This window comes from Corvus kubaryi, unplaced genomic scaffold (genome assembly GCF_017639235.1).
Source record: "Corvus kubaryi isolate FWS band 111438036 unplaced genomic scaffold, C.kubaryi_AGA036_p1.0 37322, whole genome shotgun sequence".
In the NCBI taxonomy this organism is placed as follows: Eukaryota; Metazoa; Chordata; class Aves; order Passeriformes; family Corvidae; genus Corvus; species Corvus kubaryi.
Genome location: NW_024581101.1, coordinates 3,872,538 through 3,896,419, shown reverse-complemented (window position 1 = coordinate 3,896,419; position 23,882 = coordinate 3,872,538). Strand labels below are relative to the sequence as shown.

Genomic DNA, 23,882 nt, shown 5'->3' with positions numbered 1-23,882 from the left:
GGGGAAGGGAACAGTGTTTTACTTAATGATTTCTGTTGGTACATGTTTAAGAAATTGGAGCTACGTTGTCTTTTGTGGTCAGTTTTATTTTCTTGAAATAAATTTTAATTATAGAGAAACTCATAGTCATTAATCACTTTCTAAACAATTTCTTACCAGTTCAGCTTTTTAAGATGAATGTTAAGATAGATTTTAACCTACAACATGCAACAAAGGCTTTTACTGAAATCCTAAAAACCCCACTTATTTATATAACAACCCATGATATACACATTCCCAAAACTATCCTGAAAGCTGCAACTTTAAACAGCTCAAGAGCAGAACTTAAATTTGAACAGATATGGGGGTACAAAACTTCAGGAGGTCTTAGCAGAAACTTTATATATAGCTGGAGAAAATGTCACATCTTATTTTAGAAGGCAGTGGTTTATTACCTCCCAAACTGAACTGATTAGGCTTTTTTTTTACCTCCTTCTTCCAGTGGTGTAGAATCTTATTTTGTTGAATAGCTGTTCTTATTTCCCTTCAAATTAAATTGATTTTCCTTCTCAGGTGTGTCTAAAATCACTTTTTTTACAGGAAATTTGTACTACCATTTGAAATGTTGTACTAAGAGTATGCTGCTTCCCCATTCCAAAGCAGTGCCCTTGGAAACACACAGAACTCCCACAGTCCTTCCTCAGTGCTTTTATTCTGTAATGATTTTATCTGGTACCTGCTGACTACTGGGACTGTTTTCCAAGTGACATTTTGGGATGCAGTTTTTGCTGTTCAGTCTGCAGATGTTCCCCACAGCAGATGCACAACTTGAAAAATAATAACTGCTAAAAATATGCAAGCTGTCAGCTTGATTTTTACTGAGAGAATTATAACTTCTAGTAAGATAAATTTGTATTTAAATGCAATGTAATACATTTAAATTATTCCCAAAGACTGATGGCAATCTCATCAAATAGTGCAAATAATCATATTATAAATGTTTGATTTGAGTCCAGGGTGGGGTAAAGGTGGGGTGAAAATGCTGTATAAGCTGTTGCTGTATGAGCTAAAAATACTGACATGAGTTTTGAAAAAGAAAACATAAAAAGGCTTTATCAAATAAGGGGTATTAATGTTGTATTCTCTGTTATTCCCAACTTAAAAACAGCTCTTCCTTTGTGCTTATACCTTTAAGAGCTCATAGCTATAATGTTTTTTCACCTGACCTTGCAGAAAATATTTGTCTTAGCATAATAAATAAGCTGTGAAAGTATTGGGATTTCAAAGAAACCTTTGAAAAAGCAAAGAATGATGCTTCCTTTCCACTTAGTTCAAGGTTAATTTTACTTGCCAGGAAGACAATAAAAGAAAATCAGTGAGAAATTTGAGAGATCAATGGCAACCACAGAGCCCATGCACCTCCAGCAGCTCCCATTTGTCAAAGTTGCACCCATTGATAAAGTCAGAATGAGGACAGGATTTCAGGAGGCTCCTTTTTTCATTGCACTCACACATAATAAATCAAGAGAAAAAATAGATATGCTGTGAATGTTGATAGAGAAAATTTGACAAACTGGCAGATTGTATGCATATGGAAGAGTTATGGAATTATGTACCTTGAGCAAAGATCAAAATTTCATGACAATGTTTCTGTTCATTTTTCTGATGTGAGAGTGCTCCTTCTCATTTGAGTGTGGGTGTGCACATACATAAAGTGAGATTAATGCAGTGAGGAACTCTGGCTAAAAACAAAGGCAGATTTAGGGAATAACTTGGAAACAAGTCTGGCTTTCCAAGTGCAGACTTTAAAACTCCTACCTCTCTGCAGATTCATCTGCATTTTCTTCCGTGATCATCTGCAGCTCCTGTGTGGTTTTACTTGAATCTTCTTTGACAGAGTTTTCCTCAGTGCTCGTTTTGGGAATATCCTCATTTGATCGCAGCTGCTCTATGAGGTTCTGCTGCTGCCAGGTTTGGATGGATCGGTGGTGCACCGGCGTTGGCCCTGGCACAGGGGCCAGGATGTTGTGGTGGACAGGACTGCTGTTTTTCTTCAGCCCATTTCTGTCCCGAGAGTGGCTCTTTAACCTGTTCTGCACCGGAGTCCCTCTGTGCTCATATCCTTCCTGCTGATGGCAGCCCCCGGAGCCGGCGGAGCCCTGCGAGGGGTGACTGAACCACCTCCAGCGGAGCCTCAGGATCTGCTTCACATCAAACTCTTTCTTTCCAGATACTGACATTTTTTATAGAGGGAAAAAAAAAAAAAATACAAAAGCCTATTCTTTTAGGAAGGAAATGGATTCTTTGTTATCTCTTCTGTTTCAACTCCTCTTCTTAAGAAAAGCCAACAAAAGAACCAATAGCAGTAGCTCTCTCCCTCTCTCTTCTGATTAATACACCGCGAGCTCTCGCAGCCGATGCTAAGCTGCTGTTAACTGTATAGGTGGGAATCCATACTGACAGGATGATGAGGTCAGACCTTAAACAAGTAAATCAGCTTAGCACAGGAAAGCAGCAACCATAACACTCCCCAGCTGCCAGGCTTACACACTCCCAGCACCATAGCGCGGCTCCCAATATATAACCCAGCCTCACATGATCCTCAGGGAGCCGGAGCTGCAACTTAAGATGCAGGGAAGCACGCACAAATAAAGTGACAAGACTTTCTATCTATCTCACAGCGATTTCCATCAAGCCTGCTAATTAGCAATGCTGCATTTCCCAGGAGATTTAGAGAGGATTCTTTCAGGAGGATTTTTGGTAGCGATTCTCTGCAAAACTCTCCTGCAGCTCACGTGTTTCCTTAAGGGTCTGCATTTGTTTATCTTGCTGTGTAAAATTCCTACAAATGGTCTCGGTGTGGTAGCACTTACCTAAAGGAGAGGAAGCGTTTGAATGCATGGTGCAGGACTGGCTGTCTTTTCTCACCTACAGATAGATTTCTCAATATAATTGCAGGGCTGGGAGAAGAGAGGGAGGGAGCTCAGGAAAATCGGAGATGGGCTCCCTGAATGACTGGATCCGTGGAAAACACAGTTTCCTGGCTAAGTGCCTGAGTAAACACCCCTTCCCATCCTGCTCTTAATTTCTCACGGACAGTGAAACGCTCTTGGGGTTTTTTGAAAACACCTTTCTTTTCTTTCTTTTGATAGCGTGCACTGTAATGTGTTTTCAGCAAATTTAATAGAGATGTATTCATTCCCATCCCTTGGTTACCAGGCAGGGCTGTGAGAACTGTTCCCTGTGTGGTTTGAAATAATGTACACAGAATGTTTTCAAGTGCAAATTGAAAAGAAATGAATGGACTGGATTTTTTTTATGCTTTATTCTCCCAGGTTGGCTATTGATGGTCTATCCAGCTGTAAGCACTGTGCAGAAGCAGAAGAAGCTGTAACAGAGTTAGTAGAACAGGATTCAGACCTAAAGGAGGTTACCCCTCTCCAACACACCTTCTTACCTCTCCTCTCAGACCTTCTGATATTAATTTCCTTTTTCTCTGTATTTGTTGCGAATTTTAATTCTTTTTTTACCTAAATTCTATGATGGGACATTGAACCTTCAAATAAAATCTGCTTTTTATTCTTTTAGGACTGCATATTGAGACAAGCAAGGAAATGTGAAGTAGAGTTAAAAAAAAAAAAGGAAGAAGAAGAAGAAGCAGCAAAATGAGAGGATAGGACTAAGAAATCATCAGGTTTTTGCTGGGCTCCCCTGCTCCTGTCCTACTTATGGTATTTGAGCAAAGGATATTCAGCATCATGGACTGGATGCAAGGGAGAGAAATTACAGGATGAGTGAAGAACCGTAAAATAATTGAAAGATATTTTACTATCTAGATACGTAGAGGGAAAGACTTTGTACCAAAGACAACCTGTGTGAAAGGCTTGGCCATAAAAGGCAGAAAGGAAGAAGCTGAGGGAAGGTTTAACAGACGTAGCCAATGCATATTTGTTGCTATAGAGAACATTGAGGCTGAGCTGTTGCAATCAAATGTACTTTAACAAGACTTCTTTTAGGCGTTCTAGGAATAGAGAGAAGCTGGAAAACTTAGCTTCTAACAAGTCACATTATGAAGAAGGTATATAAAGACCTGTTGGTGCATTTAATAAGGGGGGTTCAATTCAAGCTTGTTGAGAATATGAGCTAATAAGGAAGCTGCTGCCAAACTTCAGGAATATTCAAGGATTTATAAGGAGTGTGTGGATCAGTGAAAAGGCTGGGCATTGAGCAAGAGAGATTATTGTATATCCAAAAGTCAGTGTAAAAAATGTTCACACTTTAATGATGATCTTTTACAACAATCTGGTGCTTCAGGGTTTTTTTCTTGCATTACAAGTATATAATATTCAATATAATATTTCTTGACTTCTCAGTTTCAGCCTGCACACCTAAGGATGTTTTTCTTTTCAATTTCACACAAGAAATGAGACCTAGTGGTATCTCTATATATTCCTCAGGATTGCCTACATGGCAATCTGACATCTATTTTAGGGAGGGAGTCTCTATATACCAAGCTAATGAAATAATTTATGATGAAATCTTGTCGAGGTGGACAGAGAACACGGTTTCTCACTACTCTTTAATCAGGTCATTGAGCTATCTCAGCAGCTCTGTCAGCTCCTCTTAGCAACAGCTCTGATACATTTAATCCATATTTTTTCATCATGTCACAAAGCTTCTGTCGGTTTTCTTCCCTTAAATCCCTTTTGCAGAAGTCATCCTTTGCTCTGAGATATCATCAAGAGCAAATTCCTTGCATTGTACTGGGCAATGTACAAACAGCATTTCTGCTCGTGAATTACTCCTGTTCCTGCTAACTCAGTACATGCTTCAGCAGATGTAGTGAATCTAACTAAAATTAAAATAGTCAAACTGGACTTTTGCTGAAGAGACCATCTTGCTCAGAAAGTCAGCTCGAGTCAGCACAGAATATGTTTCAGGTAGGGCATAAGGAGATTATTTTTTTACAGAGCTTGTTAGTGTTCTGGCTAAAATTTCAATGAGTAGTACTATGTCACCATAAGTGATTTGATAACCCAAAACTTCAGGCCTGAAATTGTTGGAAGTGGCTCCAACCCAGGAGCAGCTTTATGCCATGTACCTGCTTTTCATCATTTAAATCTATCTTCTGGTGAGAAAATTAGTTCCCTTGAACCTGAATGCAATGAGTGTTTGCTTCCTGGCAATTTCTTTCTGAATCTCTCATATATTTTTAGGTGTATCTCTGATTGGGCTCAAACTTCTAAATGAGAAAATAGATAAGATATAAGATTTTTCTGCTATTACTATCCCTAATTTAAGGCCTTTGGTCTCATTTAGATGAATAACCACATAACAGCACTATCTTTTCCCCTCCTGGCTGGAAATCTCCTAAGAATGGGATTTTCTAGGACTACAGCAAGTCCAGCCAGGGCCACCAAGAGGGTCAGGCAGCTGGAGCATATGATGGATGAGGGGAGGCAGCTACAGCAGGATTTGTTCAACCTTACGAAGAAAAGGCTCAGGGGCATTTTCTTGCTGCCTGCAGGTGCCTGATGGGAGAGGAGAGAGGCGACAGAATCAGGCTGCTCCAGAGGAACCTCTGACAGGACTGGGGAAAGCAGGCACATGTTGGCCCAGGGGAAAAATCTGAGTAGATGTACAAAAAACTTTCTACCTGTGAGGGTGATCAGGGAGGTGAGAGGAGGCTGCCAAGAGAGGCTGTGGTATCTTCTTCCTCAGGGAAAGTGAGATCCACTGAGGGTGGGGAGGCCCTGGCACAGGGTGCCCAGAGCAGCTGTGGCTGCCCCTGGATCCCTGGCAGTGTCCAAGGCCAGGTTGGACAGGGCTTGGAGCACCCTGGGATAGTGGAAGGTGTCCCTGCCCATGGCAGGGGTGGCATTGGATGGGCTTTAAGGTCCCTTCCAACCCGAACCAGTCTGGGATTCTGTGATCCTAAGTGGACTCAGTCCTGTGTCACTGCTCTAACTGGGCTTGCTTTCGAGTAGGAGCTCAGACCGGATGAGCTCCAGAGGTCCCTCCCAACCTGTTCTTCTGTGACTGTGTGACATGCCAGGGCCTCTCTAATATCTTTATCTCATGGCTATGCTAGAGCCAAGTAAAATTCATGTGGTTGTCAGCTGGAAAGAACAAATCCATCTCCAGAAATCTCCCCTCCAGTCCGGCAGCAAAGCCGGAGGGTGGCCAGCTGCTCATCCCAAGCAGGCTTGCCAGGACTTTGAGGAAAAAGAAGTCTTTATCCACAAGAAACCCTCCATTCATTCAATGGATACAAGCTTTTGGGAAAGGTCTTTGCTCCCATTAGGAAAACACATTAAATTTGAAGGTAGACTGGCACCCAGCAGGAAACTGGGAATGATTTGAAAAGCTTCGTATAAACATGTTGAGCTTGCAGATAATTTAAATGATAGGTATTAAAAGTAAGAGTCTAAATAGGTTTTTGTAATAATGTTAAGATTACATATGTGAATACCTAATGCACCATTTGATTTAGCAAATTATAAAAGTACTTTCATCTGGAACTACCTAGAAAAAGAAATTTAGAATTTTGCCACAAATCATGTTTTAAATAGGCTTCAAAAATGACTTTTAGCGACAGCTGCCTCCCAAGTCCATCTGCCACCAAAACACCTAACAGAAAAGAGTTTTGTAATGCATTTCAAAATGTCTGGATTTTCTAATTAATAACTCAGTAATTTCATTCTTTGAAAATTCAACTGAGTGGAATATATTTATGCAGTTATGTAATGTTTATTCTCTTCTCAATAGCATTACAGGAAATTATTCTTTTTCTCTTTGCCCTGAGCCTGGTAGTACAGTGTACCTACAGAAAACCTGTTAGAAAAATATCTGTTTCTACAGGACTAGCAAAGAATAATAAAGGAATCATCCACCTTTCTTGTAGAATAAGTCCAGAAAGGTACCACTTGTGGATTCCAGAGCCAGGACTATTGCAAGGTCTGGGTTAGTAGAAAGAGCTGATAAAACAGTTCTTTACTGGATATGAGGCAGGCCATAAAAAAAAGTGAGTTTTTTATTAAAGTCAAGGATAGCTTTGGGCCAGAGTCCTTCGATGCCAGGTAACTGACTCAGCTAGGAAAGATCTCCATAGGCAAGACAAGTACAGAAAGTGAAGAATGTTTTCTCATATTTTTGAAGACATTTGGTGTCTGTTATGATACTACATTTTTTAGAAAGTCAAGTTAATTACTTGTATCAGTATTGTTTACAGTGTTTGCACTGGGGGGAAACAGCGCAATCACATTTACATGTGCACAGACTGTTGATAACTAAACCAGCCCTATGTCAAAAACTGTTCCCTTTCTGCCCACATCGTGTTCCACAGGGTCTGCACACTCTGTGTACTCAGCCACTTCCACTGCAGGCCAGGCCAGACACAGACAACAAGAAGTTGAATATTTTTATTACCCTGTTTTGAAAATAACGCTAAAAAGAGCTCCCATTAGTCCATCCTTTGGGAAAGAGATAGGCCAGGAAACATCTGCATAGCTCAGCAGCAGCATTGCAGGAGTCAGAGCTAAGTGGAAAGGAACAGGACAAAACCCAGAACAAACAGCTATATTTAAAATCTGCAGGAAAGCTCCACTTTCTCTTCAAAGAAAACTTTGAATGCCACAGACACAAATCAGTTTCAGACAATCAGTGACTTCCCATACTCCCCACTAAAGGAGGCAGGAGAGATGATCCACTTAAGGGAAGGTGTTGACACATTTAGACGCAATTGCTTCCTCAAATAACTGGGAACTATCCTACAGATTGCAACCCACCTACAAAGCTCTGTGCCAGAATTGGAAAAAAATCACAGCATTCCCACAAGATCCAAAGAAAAAGAATGTGAGACATGAGCCTGGCATAAGTCAGTCTGATTAAGATCTTGATAAACAGTGACAAAGTTGCCACCCTCAAAATGGAACCGGAATACTGGAGTGAAATTAGAAATAGCAAATATCCACTGGGAAGGGTCTCCCATGGACAAGGGCTTGAATGTGATGCCACTAATGCAGCAAAAATAAGCTCAAACTCATGACTTGAAACACCTGTCACAAGTCAAGAACAAGATATAAAAAAATGGAAAAAATGTGGATTGATGCAACCATGCATAAAAATTATTTGTACTGGATTTTACTATATTTAGTAAAATTTGAGATGTTCTTGTCAAACAGCTGTGCTCAAGAAAAGCCAACTGTTACATTAGTTATTTCATTGCCTACTGGACCCTTCCAACCTCCTCCCTCCTGTGGTTCCAGGCCTGTCCAGCAGGAGCACGGAAAAGGAGCGGTGACCCTGCTGGCATCCTGCAGCCTCCACCCTTCCCACCCGCAGGGCCAGGGAGAGCTGGGACAGCCCTCGCGCTACAGCAGGGATGCTCCCCACCTCTGCCAGCTGGAAGGAGGGCACGGAACCAGCTCTGCTGGGGTGTTTTTCCTCAGAGCCTTCTCTGGCTACTTAGGAAGGTTTTCTTGGTATATCACATGGATGAAGGCATGGAATTTTTGTCACAGGAAGTGATGGGGAACTACTGTTCTTATAGAAAATCTGCCCCTTGTGAGTAGTAACACTCCCAACTCTCAAGAAGGATTAGCAGAGCTAGAAAAAGGCAATCTGTAATTTTGCAGGTATTATATGGAGAGTAGAAAACTAATAGGTGCATCCTGACTTTCTGAAAGCCCATTTCTAAGGAAGCATTTTTCCAAGTGGGTTACTTAAAATAACTTTAAACATATTCAACTGTAAGAAAAAATTCTTACAAACTTTTCAATGAAAAATTTCAAACTTAATATTGGTTATCTTTTGAGGCATGAAATGACATCCCTTTTCCCCTGTTAACTCTGAATACCACAAAAATGTCGTCCCCCCCCCCATGCAGAGTTCAATCCTAATGTAACTATTGGTGAGTCAGAAAGGGTCTGCTGGGTTTTGGTTCATTGAGATTGTTTTGAGGCTTTTTTGTTTGCTTATTCTTGGAGTATTCTACTAGTTCAAGTACTCCAGAACAAGTTATTTTCATTCTTCTCTCTCTGGCCCTTTATTGTCTTCTGGGAGAGTATTTTCCATAGAGTTTGAAGCAAAGTAAGCCTTTCTACTTAAAGAAAACTCATCTGAGCAGGTCATTGATGGGCAGCAGGCATGAACGCACTTGTTAGTCCCTCACTGTAATAGCCTCCAACCCCAGGTAGGCACTGTGATATAAATAGAGTTTGTCTTCATTACTGCTCATGTAAAATGCCATTTCTCAGTAAAAAACCCAACATATGCCAACCAAGCAGTCAGAAATGGAGCTATATACAGTGAAATACCAGGTGTTGTATGGTTTCATTTTGCTGCCATCCTCCTTCCTCATAGCAGGTGTGAGGGCAGAGCAGGCCACTCAAGGTTTTATTCCATTTTCTCTTGTAAATCTTTAGGACAGAGACATCAGAACACCTCTGGGAAACTTGATCCAATGCTCCACTGTCCCAATAGTAAAATCATTTTCCTTAGAAGTCATCTGGACCTCGCTTGTTTTGATTCCTGCCCACAGTCTGATATCTTTCCTCCTCCTCCCATGCTCCATGAACAGCATAGCTCCATCTTCTTGATATCCTTCCTGTGGGCACTGGCAATTCTCCTTTCTCCAGGCTGAACAAGCCCTGTTCCCTCAGACTTTACTCTTTGGGCAAATATTTCAGCCCTTATCAGCCTCAGGGACCCTCTGTGAACTCTCTTCAGTTTATCAACATCTGTCTCGTGCTGTTGTGGCAGGGCTGTGCAAACCTGGCAGTATTTATGTGTGTTGAGTTAAAGGCGACTGCTGCTGGCCTAATAACTACTAGTAAATTACTAGTAACTGCTAGCAAGTAGTAGAAGGGTAGCTGCAGCTTGCATTTATTACATGAAACAGCTGTATCAAAGGAGCATCTGATGGCTTATATTCCACAAATGTAAAAGGATCATGGCTGTCAGGTTCTTGCAGAAAGTACTTGGATTTTCTGCACACTACGTGATATAAACAACCCCTATTTAACCCCCAGTTATTCCTGTTGGATATGAAAGAGTATGGAAAGGATCTGGCATACCCTCAACAAAGCCCAGTATTTAGATTTGACACTTGTCAGTACAGCTCTTTATCATTTGCCATCTGAAAGCCTTGGCAGAACAAGGACTTATGCCCGAGGTCAGCCTTCTCTGGGAAGTTTTTTTAATATGACTCTTGTTTGTTGTCTCTTAAAAAGTAATAAATGGCACCTTTAATTGTAGGAGATGGGAATCCTGGAGGCAGCTGGATTTCTGTGCACTGTAGAATGTAATAGTTCTCAGAAGTGTTTATGTTTTAATCCCACATGTGTTCTGAAGCTCATGAAAGGCTCTGTATGTCAATATAGCCCCTTAAAATATGTAGTCCTGCATCTCCCCTGAATCCCTGACTTCAGGGGCTGGAGAGCTCTTCGATTATTCCTGAGAAAATGAGCAGCCTGCAGCAGGTGTTGGAGAGGTTTGAGACAATTGTTTCGTGTCTTTCTCCTTAATGACTTCTCTGACTCCCAGCACACATCGATGGGGACACAGGCACACATCTGAGTTGCCACAAGCTGCTCTGTGGTCCCTGCAAGGGTGCAAAGAACAATTCTGGAACAGCACCTGCTTTACCTTGACATCAACAAGGGAACAGAGCCATTTTTTACAAGTTGAGGCTTTCACAGTTGAGGTTTGGTAACATAATAATCCATCAACTTTTTCTTTGGCTTCAGTTTCCCTCCCACTTGTCACCATTCCTACCAATTTCCCCAGAGGTTTTTCTCTCCTTTTTGATTCCCTAAGAATGCAGAGGACAGAATACTTTTTAAAATCATATGTTCAAAAGCATCATAGTCAAAGCTCATCTGAAAAAGTGTTGTGAACCAATATCCTTGTCAGCAACCTGTCTGCCAGCACCCTAACACCATCCCTTTGTTCATGTCACCTGCAAAAGCACACAATAACTCAATTTTCACTTTGACAAAAAGCCATACAGACCCACATCACAATATTATTGTTGTTCAGCCTGGCTCTTGCTGCTGTCAGCTGCCAAAACACCTTGAGGCTGCATTTTCACTCTGTGATACTGGCCCAGAATATAAAAACACAAAACCACATTCAAAACACTCAAGTCCCATCCTTCTCATGCAAAAAAACTTTGATTCTTTCATGTTTGCAATTTTTAGAGTCAAGAGACTCAGCATTTCTATTTTGGTGTGTAAGGAATTTTTAGTAAGTGTTTTCATATTTTCTGGGAAAAAAAATAGATTTACATGTAAGTACTGCACCATAAGATGAAAACTGGGGATTGATAGGAAAATAGAATATGTTTTATCTTCATATCTATTTCCTAATAATAAAAAAGGTACTGAACAACATTGTGATTACATTTGCAAGTGATGGCAAATTTCAGGCAGAGAGGGATGACATGAAACCTTCAGAAAATACAGATTACTGAAAATAACATATTCTGAGGCAAAGCCTATTAATGACAGATTCCCAAAGGACCAGAGACTCAGAGCCTGCTAAAGAGAAACAGAAGAACAGAACCCAACACATTAACTCTGACTATTTAGCATAAAATGGCTGAAAAATCCAGTTATGGCCTAGGACAGGGGTGTGATCAACAAGATCACCTCGTTTTTAGGGTAGATTATGCTGTTTTAGTTGTTTTTCAGAGCTTCACCAGCAGTCTTATTTGATACAGTTCCTTATCTCTTAATCTTGAACCTGAGTTTTGCTGTGATTTGTGCCACCCCAACACTAATGATGTGAGAGGAATTCCTGCAGGTGTGACAGAGTTTCTGTGTTAAAAGCTGTAGACAAAAACTTTAAATTCCTTATCAGTTTCCCAGCTCAGCTGGGGGTGTTTGACTGAGGTGCAGGTGGCCGATCCTGCACGGCTGGAAGGTGGGAACTCCCCAGCCCCGAGCTGGTCAGCAGGAATTTCTGGTGCTTGGGTGGTGATGGCAAGCAGCACCACTTCCTGAAGGGTCCTCTGGGGAGCAGGACTGAAATACCCATCACTGCTGGGTGCCTGTGCTCTGATGAGATTTGGCAATGGAAAGTGGCCCTTTTCTCTTTGATTAAGGAAAATACTTGCAGCTGCATACATTAACTATAGAAATTCTATAGCAAAGACAACTGTGCTGTAATAAATTAAACCATGTTGCAAATACACTACAGGAAGCTGTTTCAGGAGAAATTAAGGCTAGCAAGCCTCCTGAAATTAAGCTTCTGCTGAAATAAATTGGTAATATCTAACTAATATGGTTCAGCATATGTCACAAAGAGAGATGTATTAATTTTGTCTGTTTCTGGTTTTCGAGTTCTTTTACTCAGAGTTTGAATTCAGATGCAGGAGATTGAGAATTCTTGTTTGGACTTGGTTGTTTATTATATCTTATCTATAATACAGCTGCACAGTGTGCCTCCAAGGTTACAAGGTGGAAAATGGCCATGAGTTTTTACTTTCAAGGCTTTTTAAAGTCTAAATTAACCAATTATGAAATAGCAAGTAATGCTTTTACTTACAACCCAATTACTAAGTTTTCACATCCTGCAGTGTGGGACTTTTGACCCAATGACAGAGCACTCAGTTTTTTGAAGAGGAAGGAGAAAAGATTAAAAAAAAAATCCACACCCCAAATCCTCCATATTGTAACCTATTATTACCCATATCCCCTAAACCTAATTTTCTACATTTCTACAAATTCCACCCAGTGATATAACTTTTAATTACACAGCAATAACCTCAGTGTTATCACACAATTTAGGAAGCTTTTCCCAAGGTTTCAGGTCAAATACAGTGTATTTCTGAGGATCACTGCCTCTCAGCACTGAAAGGCTGAAATTCTCAGAACCCAGGGTTCCAACAGAGATGCTCTTGGCTGATTGTGCCAATTTGAAAGGCTTTTTGCATAAAATCATTTTGAGGTCTCAATTTACACATCAGAGGTTATAAAGAACTTTAGCTTTACTTTAGAGCACATATTGAGGTGTTTGGCACAGCTGGAGTGACAGTGTGTGGCATTCATTTCCTAAATTAAGTTACTGCTAATACTCTTGTTAGTGAGTGCTTGGTGGCTTTACACTTTCTTGAACATTTAGGAATATTGGATGCTATCACCATTTTCATGTAAAATACAATTGACTTTAAAGAACTAAGTCTCTAAATGTGGTGGTGCTAATGTGGAATTAGTGATTACAGGGAAAATATAACTCCCAAATTCCACTGCTCTAAAATACAGGATTCAGCTAACCACAGAAACATGCAGAAAAGCCTTGGACATGTGATTGCTTTTTAATCACTTCTAGCAGTTGATTATTTTACTGCTTTACTTCATCATTTTATATGTCATGTTAACGAAAATGTTACGGGAGAAAGCAGTGGGGAAAGAAAAGCTATTTGCCTCTCCTTACTTAATAACTGCTTCTTGCTGCTCCATTGAGGTGGGTTTTCCCTCTGAAATTGCTTTCTGTAGGCTGGAACACAGCTCATTGTTCTTCTGGCTGACAATCTAATCATTCTGCCTTTCAGAGCTCTCACTTACATACAGCAAGTACACGCCACAGCAAAGGCACTGCTGGGTTACCAGGACATGCAGTCCTCTGGGAAACAACACACATTTTACTCTCAAAAGGAAACAACGCTGAAATACTGAAAATCTGTGGTGGAATTCACGTCATTTATGTATCAGGATCTTTAATAACCTTCTTTTCACCAACTTGGTAAAGTCCAAGAAGCTTTAATAAGAGAAGATTATTCTGTCTGGCTTTTTTAATACCAGTACAGGAATTATTTTCTTTCTGACACCACTTGCAAAATTCCAGTTGCCTTTTCACCTAGTTCAAAAGCAGAGACCTCTTTAACTTAAATATCTTATTTTGGCCAATATTTTGATTAACACTGCACAAAACTTTCTGTAGCACTGCCAGCACATAGATGACTCATTAATCTGGCTGCACAAATCAGCTTTGCAGGACTGAGGCTTGAACCACAAAAAGCTGCATCTTTAGCTACACGTGTTAGCAGAGACTCCAGGAGGGTTTAATGTCAGAGCTGTCCTGAAAGCCAAAGAGCAGCCCTTGCCTGGCTGTGTTTGAGGAGGACAAAGTGCATATTTAGAACAAATACAGTATTTGAATTCTCAGCATGTAGGAACTAACAGTTTTACTCAGTGCTGCTGGGATTTAAAGAGAGGCTTTGCTTTGTGTCCCCCTTCCTCAAGCTGTTTGGAGACATTTTTCACCTGTGATGCTGACATATGTCAGCAGTATAGAAAAGTAAAGGGGGAATAAAGCAAAGTAAAAGGTTTTCACTAGTCTTTACAAATTTTAATTAGTGTTCCTCAACTGCTGCTGGTCCTCAGCCCAGCTCAGGTTTTGCGAATTAGCCCATAACACCCACAGAGAGTTTTGCAGTGCTGAGCTTCTCAGAGGGGGGGTGTGGGTTTGAAAGACACAATAAAGACTTTTCAAACCACAACATGGTTTGTGTGGCACCTGAAACTGTCACCAGGCAAACAGGCTGTGCCTGGTGGGAATGAAATGCCTGAAATGCTGCCTGGGCCCTGCCAGGGGGGCTGCAAGGCACAAGTTTGGAACCCTTTCAGCCCAAGGATTAAAGAAACACGCTTTGAAATAAGAGAAATGAAAAAGAAGGTTGGGATTTTTTTGTTGTTGTTGGAGCCCGTTTAAAATACTGCCAGCAGTGTAAAATGATATAAAATGGATCAGAGCTGCCATCTCAATTTTTAATGAGATAATCTGAAATGGGAAGATCTCGGGCACCTAGTCCAGGTCAGTGCAAAATTGTCCTTATGTGATGTTCTCTTTAGTAGCTTTAAAGTACTTGAAATAGATCATCCATTTCCCTGCAAAAGAGACAGCTTTTGTATGAGCAGACCCACTTTCTTTAACTCCAAACTAAAATTTCCTTTTTTTTCCCTGAGCTTGGTTGTGGTGTCATTCCTATAAAGAATTCAGTGCTGTATTCCACAGCATGACTAAAGCCTTTCCTTGCTTTATTTTGTTTTAGCTTGAGGCTTTAATATTATGATTAATATTTTATTCTTTATTTTCTCTCTCTTCCTGATTTTCCTCAAAGCCAGTTTTACTATTTATCCCTAGGCTGAAGGCACCTTTCCCACCTCTTTAATTTAGCAGTGGGATGTGAACACAGCCAGGTGGAAATTCCTGTGTTGTATTATGTAATCCATAAAGTTCCATCAATAGTCTTTCTAATATAAACAATGCCATTTTGAATTTGGAACTCCCTGAATTGCTTGTTTTTAAAGCAAATAAACGTAATCTAAAAACTTTTAAAAAACCAAAACCTTAGTCAGGAAATTATATGATCTTCCAGTAGAGTTATTGAGTTTGTCCAATTCTTCAGTCCTGTCAAAAACCTGTTAGGTTCCAGAGGGTTCCCCCAGCACATAAATCTTACCAGGCATCTATTTCTTAATTACATGGCACAGGCTGTCAGCTTGCAGATGTTGTATAGTAAATTAGATTGTCACAAAGACACAGTTTCAAGTGATTATTTGTGCTGCAGAACTGCAAGGGCTTTCTTGGCTACTTTTGGGTACAACTTTCATTACTTACAGTTGGAAAAATGATTTTGGGTGGAGAGAAATAAGCTTGTATTCAGCAGCTACAGACTACAATGTGCTCTGTTTGATCAGCCATAAAAGTCAAGGTAATGGGTTATTTCCTGATATTTTTAAATACTCAGGATAGATTTCAATGTCTCACTTGTCTCCTTGCACCAAATCAGGTCTGTGAGTGTGTGCGGCTACAGATAAGAAATAGTTCAATTCCTAGTAAGCAAAAGCAATCTGTTGAAAAATTGGGATTTTTCTGATGAACATGTCACAGTATTGGTCTAGAAGTTATAATGAGAATATGTACTGGGTATTTTTCCATTATCTCTGATCCAAAGCTCTAAAAGCCTCTTCACAAATCTTTAAATGATTTTGTAGAAAAGCCATATTCCCCTGCCTTTGCTTTGCCATATATAAATTAACTTTGTGCTCTCTGTGACCCTTCTCTCTTTAAAGCAGAGACCAGAGGGCTGATTACCTCGATAATTAATTTGTCCTGAACATTGTCCATGTCCTTCTGTAAGCCACCCAGAAGGAAGTACACACTGGGAGAGAAAATATATTGACTATTCCAAGAAGTGTCCATGCTCCCAAACCCAGAATCACAGGCCAAAGCCAGTTCTCCATTCCCTGGGTAACCAATACCCAGTGAGGATATGCCCCTGGGCAGAATAATTCCTCAAAAGAAAGCACTGCAATATTTCTGTCTCATCAGGACACTCTGCTCATGGGGAGGGTTTTAGGGCAGGATATTTGATTTAACAGAAAATAATGCCATGGACCAGAATAGTTGAGTGCAACTGTTCAGCAACTTATATTTTATTTTTAAAATGAGGTCCTCGAGGAACTGTGCATCACTTTTCTTTGCCTAATGGACTTCTGTATTTCAGAAAATCTTGTTGCCAATTAATTCATCTGGGTAAATATCTCCCCTTATAAAAAACAGACTTTCAGATTTTTTTTAGTGAGATGGCAGAATGTTGTGCAGCTTGTCAGGCTGTGGGGGTGCTTTCAGAAATGCCTGATGCCAAAGGGAAACACAACTCTGTAAACACCCTGATTTAAAGTCAGTCTGAGCTGGGAGACAGAAGAAACTCAAAGATTTTCTGTGTTTCCATCAACTGCTGACCTGGTTCAGGTAGATAATAACTACATTAAGGATAGATAAGTGGTTCTGTGGTGCATTTTCATTGTCTTAAGCTCAGGATCATGAAAATAAAGCAGTCATTATTTTGTGTTCGTACTAAAAAAATTACAAAATCTGCTTTCTTGTTAAACTTGTACCATAGAATCTCCAAAGTTGGAAGATACTCGTTTCCTTTTGCAAACATCCCACTCTGCAGCACTTGCACTGTGTAGAATTTATGTGTATTTTAAATATATATATATATATGATTGCTATACCTTATCAGTGAGACTTTGGCAGCTGATTGCATCAATCATGGGGGAATTCTCCAAACTGCCACAGTTTTAGTTCTGTTATGGGATAGGATGGGGAGTTTTTGGATCCTAAATCTGAGAATGAAACTGCTAAAATTTCTACTGATCTCTTTTCTGGAATTAGTTTCTTAAATTTCACTGCAGGCACTTTTTTCTTGAACTCTAGATTATTTTCTAGGAGTTTTTCATAGAATCACAGAATATCCTAAATTGGAAGGGACCCACAAGGATCATCCAGTCCTACTCCTGGCCCTGCACAGACACCCCAACAATTATCCCCTGTCCCCTGTTATCCAAATGTTTCTGGAGCTCTGGCGGTTTGGGGCCACACCCATTCACTGGGGAGCCTGGTCAGTACCCCGGCACCCTCTGGGGAAAGAACCTTTCCCTGATATCCAACCTAAACCTCCACAGAGACCAGAAAAAGAGCCAGTTACCCAATCTCCTAAAACACTCAAGCCTAAATCCCACTATCTTTGGAAAATTTGGCATAACTTCCCCAGTTTTGCTGAATATTTCCATTCTGCTAAACCAGGACAGACTCCACTCGCACTTGGGATTCTTGTTTTAATGTGGTGTTTTTCAATATAAAACTTTCTCAAGAGGAGTTAAGAGATGCTGTGAAAGGAGAGGCCAGAATGTTTTACTTTGCTCTGTTAATCTGCTCTTAAAACTTCACTGGTTCTGAGCATCCCGGGACAAAACCAGACACAAACTCTTCCCTCAAGGTCCTGAAAACCCACCACAGATGGGAGAAGGAGGAGGGATGGAGAAGGGAAGCCATGGGTGGCAGAGCCAAATGTCCCAAAGACAAATTTCCTCCCTGCTCTAAATCCACAAAGTTCTTACACGCCCAAAGTCTTCCAGTAACCATTGAAACCTGCGAGCACTGGGAGTTAGGAGAGCCTAAAGCTTTGACAGAGGTTTTAAAGACAGGTTCATTTCTTCAAATCACTGCAAACAATGTGTCTTTAAAAGCCCTCTGTTGTGTTGCTTGTGCGTGAGGAACGTTATCCTTGAACTTTGCTCCAGGGATCCCAGTGTGCTGCTATAATCTGCTCACAATAAGCACATTTGCAGATGTGCAGACATAGAATTATAGGAAGTACAAACAAGACACCTGTGTAAAGCCAAGCACAACTGAGAACCGGGGAGGTTTGTGATTCAAGTGGTTTAAAAGACTTTTTAATAGCCAGTGAAGGAGGTTGTTTGTTTTAGGAGTGTACATACAATAATAATGCACGCACTTAATGCAGAAAGAGATGAAACAAAGCAATTATTCTGCCCTTAGTTGATGTTATTTATATAATGAACCACCTAGAATGCGGTATTTTGCCAAGATACTTGTTTAAAATACTTTGTCAGGCAATCTGAATTCTAATTTATGCATGAATCAGCCAGACCTGATGTGCTTGATGGGGTTTTTGTCCCATTACTTCGCTTTTGCAGCAGACAGACCTCAGTGATCTAAAACTTTTGGGGAAAGCTTTATATACTCTAACATGAAATTGCTAAAGGCAATCTCCTCCTAGTCCTTTGGATTTCATCATCCATGTAGTGACTAAATTGAATTTATAACAACAAGGGCATGGTGCTGGCCTGGGTTGGAGGATTTGCTGAGTGCTGAGCAGTGCAAAGGTGAGACACGGGCACTTCATTGAGGCGTGGAAAAGTGAGATGTGCGAGGCAGAGTCAGTGCAGAGAAGTTCTGGTCTGCTGGTGCCTTGCCAGCTGACATAGGGATTATTGCATTTGCTTGACAGTGAACACTGTGAAAGATCCATGGAAATGTCCATCACTGAGAGGCTTTTGAAGATGCTGAGGATATTTCTTATCTGAAGTGTCAGTGATTGTTAAGCTCCATCTCTCATTTTTAGCTGGTTCTAAGTGTGGATGCTTTTTGAAGACTGAGTGGAAAGAGTTCTACATTCCTTGGAAAAACCCCTTTATATACTGTATTTCCTGGCATTCTCTCCCTGTGTGATAGGATGTTTGAGTTGATGCAGATTGTTGAGGTTTTTTTCACTGTAATGTAGTTTAAATATATTGAGAACTTAGAGCTGGGAATTGGAAACCCAAATTCAAAAGCTCTAAGAATTGGAATATAATGATAAAATTGTGCCATCACTGCAGTTTGTGAATGGCATCTGAGCTCCATTATAAATTTAACTCCTTTCTGCATTACCTTCTGTATTAATAAAACCTGTTTGATAAGTCTAGAGCTTTTTCAGTGTGCCCTAAATTTCATAAAATTAGGGCAACTATTTTCTCCTGCTTTTTCAGAACTTCCAGGGGAAAAAAATTAGTTATTGGGAAACTTCTGTTTTGAGTTCTGCTGAGGTTCACAGGGGCACAGGGCAGTGCCCAAAGGTGCTTTTGAAAACCCACAGCAACAGAACTCCCTTTTAAACTCTGCTGCTTGCCTCAGAAATGGCATTCTTATCTTCCACGTGCTTGAGTAGAAGTATATAAATATTGCATGCTTGATTTTAAGCCAGGCAAATTCATAGTGGAAATGTAGCATTTTAGTATAAGAGAAGCCAATATCAAGGTCAGAAGAGCTGGGGTAACAGCTCTGGGAGTAAATGCCAGAGCAAGGACTGCCTCCTTTCATGTGGGATGGACTTTTTTTTTTTTTTTTTTTTTTTTTTAGAGGAATATGGTGGTGTGTTTGCTTCTTTTAATAAGAGCTTAGAGATTTTTTGGAAAAGGACCTTGGTTTGAGATCAGCTTTTAAACTTGAGCTCCAGAATTTGGCAGCAGGCAGGAATGTTGCCACGGCAACCCATTATCTCTAAGGCTGTGTTACTGAACCTCCTGCCAGTGCATCCACAGTTGAATGCTGAAGGCAACCTTAGAGGCTATTATATGTTCTGTCCTGGAACAGTTCAGCAGGCCCTGCCAAAAATAGCTGGGACTTGAGGACACCAGCAGCTATCTGGGAAAAAGAGGGAGGGGACAAGTTTTCCTTTTAGAGGTAAATGAACACACTCAATCTTGATAGTGAATTTCCATCCTCCTGGTTAAACCATTGGATGTTTTCTGGTGAGACGAGGTGGCTCACAGGAGTTTTCAGTCTGAAGGATGGTTATTGCATTTTGTTGTGCAATAGCCTTGGAGTTTAGGATCCTGTCATCTTCCTTTCTCCTGCACGGAGTAGTGATCTGGGTGGGGCTGGGAAGGGCTGTTCTTAAGCAAGAGCACCAAGGGGCATCTCTTGGGGTGCCAAGAAAATCTGGAAGATGTTCTGAGTCACATGTGCCATCCCTTTACTGCTTCTGCTGAGTTCTCTTTGTAAAATCTGCCAGCTGGTTGCAGTGAAGCATCCTCAGTCCCGCCAATTTTTAATATCTACAGTCCTCAGTATCATCTGTTCATTCTTCCTTTTTTATTCACAAACAAGCACAGTGCTGCTAAAAAAAAAAACCAAAACCTCTAGAAACATAGAATGAATTACATTACTTGTGCTCATATCCTCACAGTGCAAAACTCGAGGAGAGCTTTTTGTATGTTTGTTATTGCCTGGGAAATATTTACCTCAGCTTTGGCATTCTGCTCTTCAGACTTCTTAGAAGTGAAAACACCTCTCTGCTCTGCATCACTCTGACTGCCTCCTAAACCCCTTCATTGTGTTTAGGAATACTTGTACTGTGATACACTTGTCAAAATGTTCTCAGAAAATAAGCCCCAACTAGAAGTGCCTGTCAAATAATGCAAAACTGACAGTTTTAGTCAAATTAATGGTGACTGATACCATTTGCCACAAGCACTGAAGCTTCCAATAACATTTTCTTCCTGGCAACAAGCAAAAAATCCTACTTTTAGTTGAATTATTTATTTTCCATTTGGTAGTATGAAATGAACAAGGCTAGCTTCATATTTACACAAATTCTTGTAATTTATCTCATAATCTAGTTAACAGTGGTGCTATTTAGCAAAATACCACACCCCTCATGATACAAAATTTTCTATTGTACTCCTAGCAAGCTGAAATATGTATAATGTACATTATATAATGTGTGTGTTAATGCATTATACATAACATATATCGTTTCGTATGTGTTTATATATATAAATTTCCATATTTTAAAGTAACTTGGTGGGTTATCTGTAGGTGGAGGAGTAGTATTGGGAATTTATCTTTCAAGCCTACTGTGAGCTTACAGCTTAAGGCTGAGGGAGTGTTGTGTTGTGTAGCTGAGACTGGGGCAGAGGAGACACCAAACAGGAATCACTGGCAGAATTCCTGCTGGATTACAGGTGCTATTTAACAGAAATTCTAACAAAACATTGACTTTTGATGTGAAGGTATTACAGTAGTGCAAGAGAGAGGAAATTTCATTGGATTTCACATTTTTAAACACTTTTAAACAAATGAAATGTGAATTCCAGCTGAAGTTCATTCTTAATTTACTTCTACTACACGGAGACTACAAACCTTAGTGATGAGCACTACTTTCAAAAACTGCAATATTTCCTCTGAGTTATTGAAGAGCAGATATGTTTAATGTAGTTAGTTTTAGATCCTTCTGCAGGAAAAGGAACTGGTGGGAAAAGGTTTTGTTGTTTTTGTTTTTTTCAGTTGTGTTCTGGAAGATACCATGAAAATAGAACTTGATATAGCCCCAAGGTACAGAGCTACACCTCAGCTGTGCTCAGAGCTGAGGAGAGGAGCCAAATCCCCTCTGTAGCTGCAGGATTTGAGCCTGCTGAAAGCTCCAGTCCCCTGCGAGGTGCTCTGGATTTGGCCAGGCACCACCACAGGGAGCCAGAGCTCCCAGGGACAGCACTTCCATCCTGCAGCATTCCCGGGAGTGAGGGGCTCAGCAGCACAGCCAGAGCTGCTTCCCAACATCAAGAGCACCTCCTGCTCACCGAGGAAAGCTCCTTGCACTAAAGAAAGCAGCCAAAACAGAAGCCAAGGGCTGGCATGTTATAAATCACACTGCTCAGACCAGCCATTTCTTGGTTATTTTTTCCTCCCTTTTTAAACACAATTTTTCCAATGGGTTGTTTGCTGCATAGCTGGGGTAGCTCACCCTCCAGCTACAAGCCATTCCACAGGAATTTTTTGTTTGTGCTTGTTAGGAGACTGGATTTATGGAGCCTCCCTGCTCCATCGGGCAGCTGGGGATCTAAGGGAGAGCGACAATCGGTGGTAAGCTTGTCTTCCTTTAGCCTCTCTTAGGAGAGAGGCCTTTTGTCTCTGTCCCATGCTGTCCCATGGGAGCCACTACAAGCCTGCCAAATGCACAGGAAGTTTAATGCATGTGTGGTAAAGAACAGTATAAACCCCATCTGCTGCTTTATCCTTTCAAATTCACCATTTCAGATCCTGCGGCAGTTCCAGTAGCTCTGGATCCATACCCAGGGCACAGCGTGGGATGTTTGGGCTGGGAGAGTCACAGCTGGACAGATGGAAAGGAAAGGACATCTCAGTGATTGCCGAGGAAAGAGCTTTCCCTCTGCTTTGGGGGTGAGCAAAATCCTGTCCTCCACAAGCCACCCCCCTTTCCATGGGATCAGGAACACAGAGCTGAGTCCTGTGGTCATGGACAGTTTGACACATCCCATTGTGTCAAACCCAGGCAGCTCCTGGCTCCTCATTTTGGAGCAACAAAATGGAGCTTTGCTGTTTCCCTGCTGAGGGTCTGACACAGGGAGGGTTTTCAGGGGCAGTAACAGCTTTTAGAGGAGAGAGTCTGAGGAAAACTTTCCCCTTGCACACTGAGGCAGGTGGATTGTGTCTTGGTGTAACATTTGCATTCCATTATTTGAATAAATTAATGTTTTAAAGCAAATGCCCAAGGATATTGCAATTATTTTGGCAATTCATACATTTATTCAATACTTATCAGAAAAGTTCCTGTTAAAGACAGGAGGTAATCCAGGGTAAATGTCAATTACTGCTGGGTTATGTTAGGTCTATAGTTGATGCATTTGGAAGCCATTTTAATCTTTAACGTTTGAAAACTTAGACTGCCAGATTTTTAATGATGCTGCTCCTGGTTCAGCTGTTTTCCTGTCTTCAAAAATTAAAAACATTTCAATATTTAAAATAACTGTACTGCTCATTTCAAGGCATATGTTACTGCATATGTTTGTAGCTCTGTTTTTCTGAACGTGTAAGATTTTTTGGCATCTCTTGGTATTTCATTCTCAACCTGGGGGAATTAATGTTTAGAGTCGCTGTTTGAATTCATTTTAGGTTTGATTGTTAAGAGCTCCTCTGGGAGTAAGGGAAGGAATCCCAAGGAGGTATAAATGGAAACAAAGGTAGGAGAAGAAAGAAAGGCAGATGGTGACAACAATGGCTTATCTTTTTTTAGATCATTGATTTAGTACAAAGGAGACTGTCTTATAAGTCTTTTATATACTCCATATTCATTCCCACTGATAGAAATACCATATTTTCATAGACACAAAACACATTTGAGTCAGGAAATTCAGCTAATAAAAAGCCCTGAATTAATTAGTGCAACTAAAACCCTCTCTCATGGTCTTATAAAGGATTGACCATCTCAAACTCCATGAATCTGCAAATTAAGTTGAAAGTTTTTCTGCACCAGAAGAAAACTGGTGGTGCCTTTGAGAGATCTTAGATTATTTTTATTTATTTATTTATTTTCCATTACTTGCTATGCAATTTATTCTGTTTCTGTGTTTGAAATATGTGGGGTTTTTCTTTCCCAAAGGAGCAATAGTTAACAAGCTCAGAAAGGAATAAACTAAGAGTGCCTAATGGTGAAGTAGTAAGTGCTGAATAACCAGGTTTGTTTTTCCCCTGGCTGCAGTGTTCTGTCACCTGTTAAATTTTGGTCAGCAGTACTAAATCAAATG

At 40.6% G+C, this 23,882-nt stretch overlaps 1 protein-coding gene across 3 annotated transcripts in view; it reads right to left on the bottom strand.

The window, feature by feature from the left end:
* KLHL4 (kelch like family member 4) overlaps nucleotides 1–23,882 on the bottom strand; it is a 76,694-nt gene that overhangs the window by 35,149 nt on the left and 17,663 nt on the right. Inside the window, exons 1-2 of one of the 3 annotated variants that reach the window (XM_042029278.1) lie at nucleotides 2,853–2,988; nucleotides 1,798–2,212 (exon numbers count right to left, since the gene is read on the bottom strand). The exons of 1 other annotated variant lie outside the window; for it this stretch is intronic. In XM_042029278.1, the coding sequence (XP_041885212.1) occupies nucleotides 1,798–2,212; nucleotides 2,853–2,880 (443 nt within the window). In that variant the 5' untranslated portion in view covers nucleotides 2,881–2,988. Of the gene's footprint in view, nucleotides 1–1,797; nucleotides 2,213–2,852; nucleotides 2,989–23,882 lie in introns of those variants that run through there. One more of the 3 variants, XM_042029281.1, reaches the window with a different exon arrangement.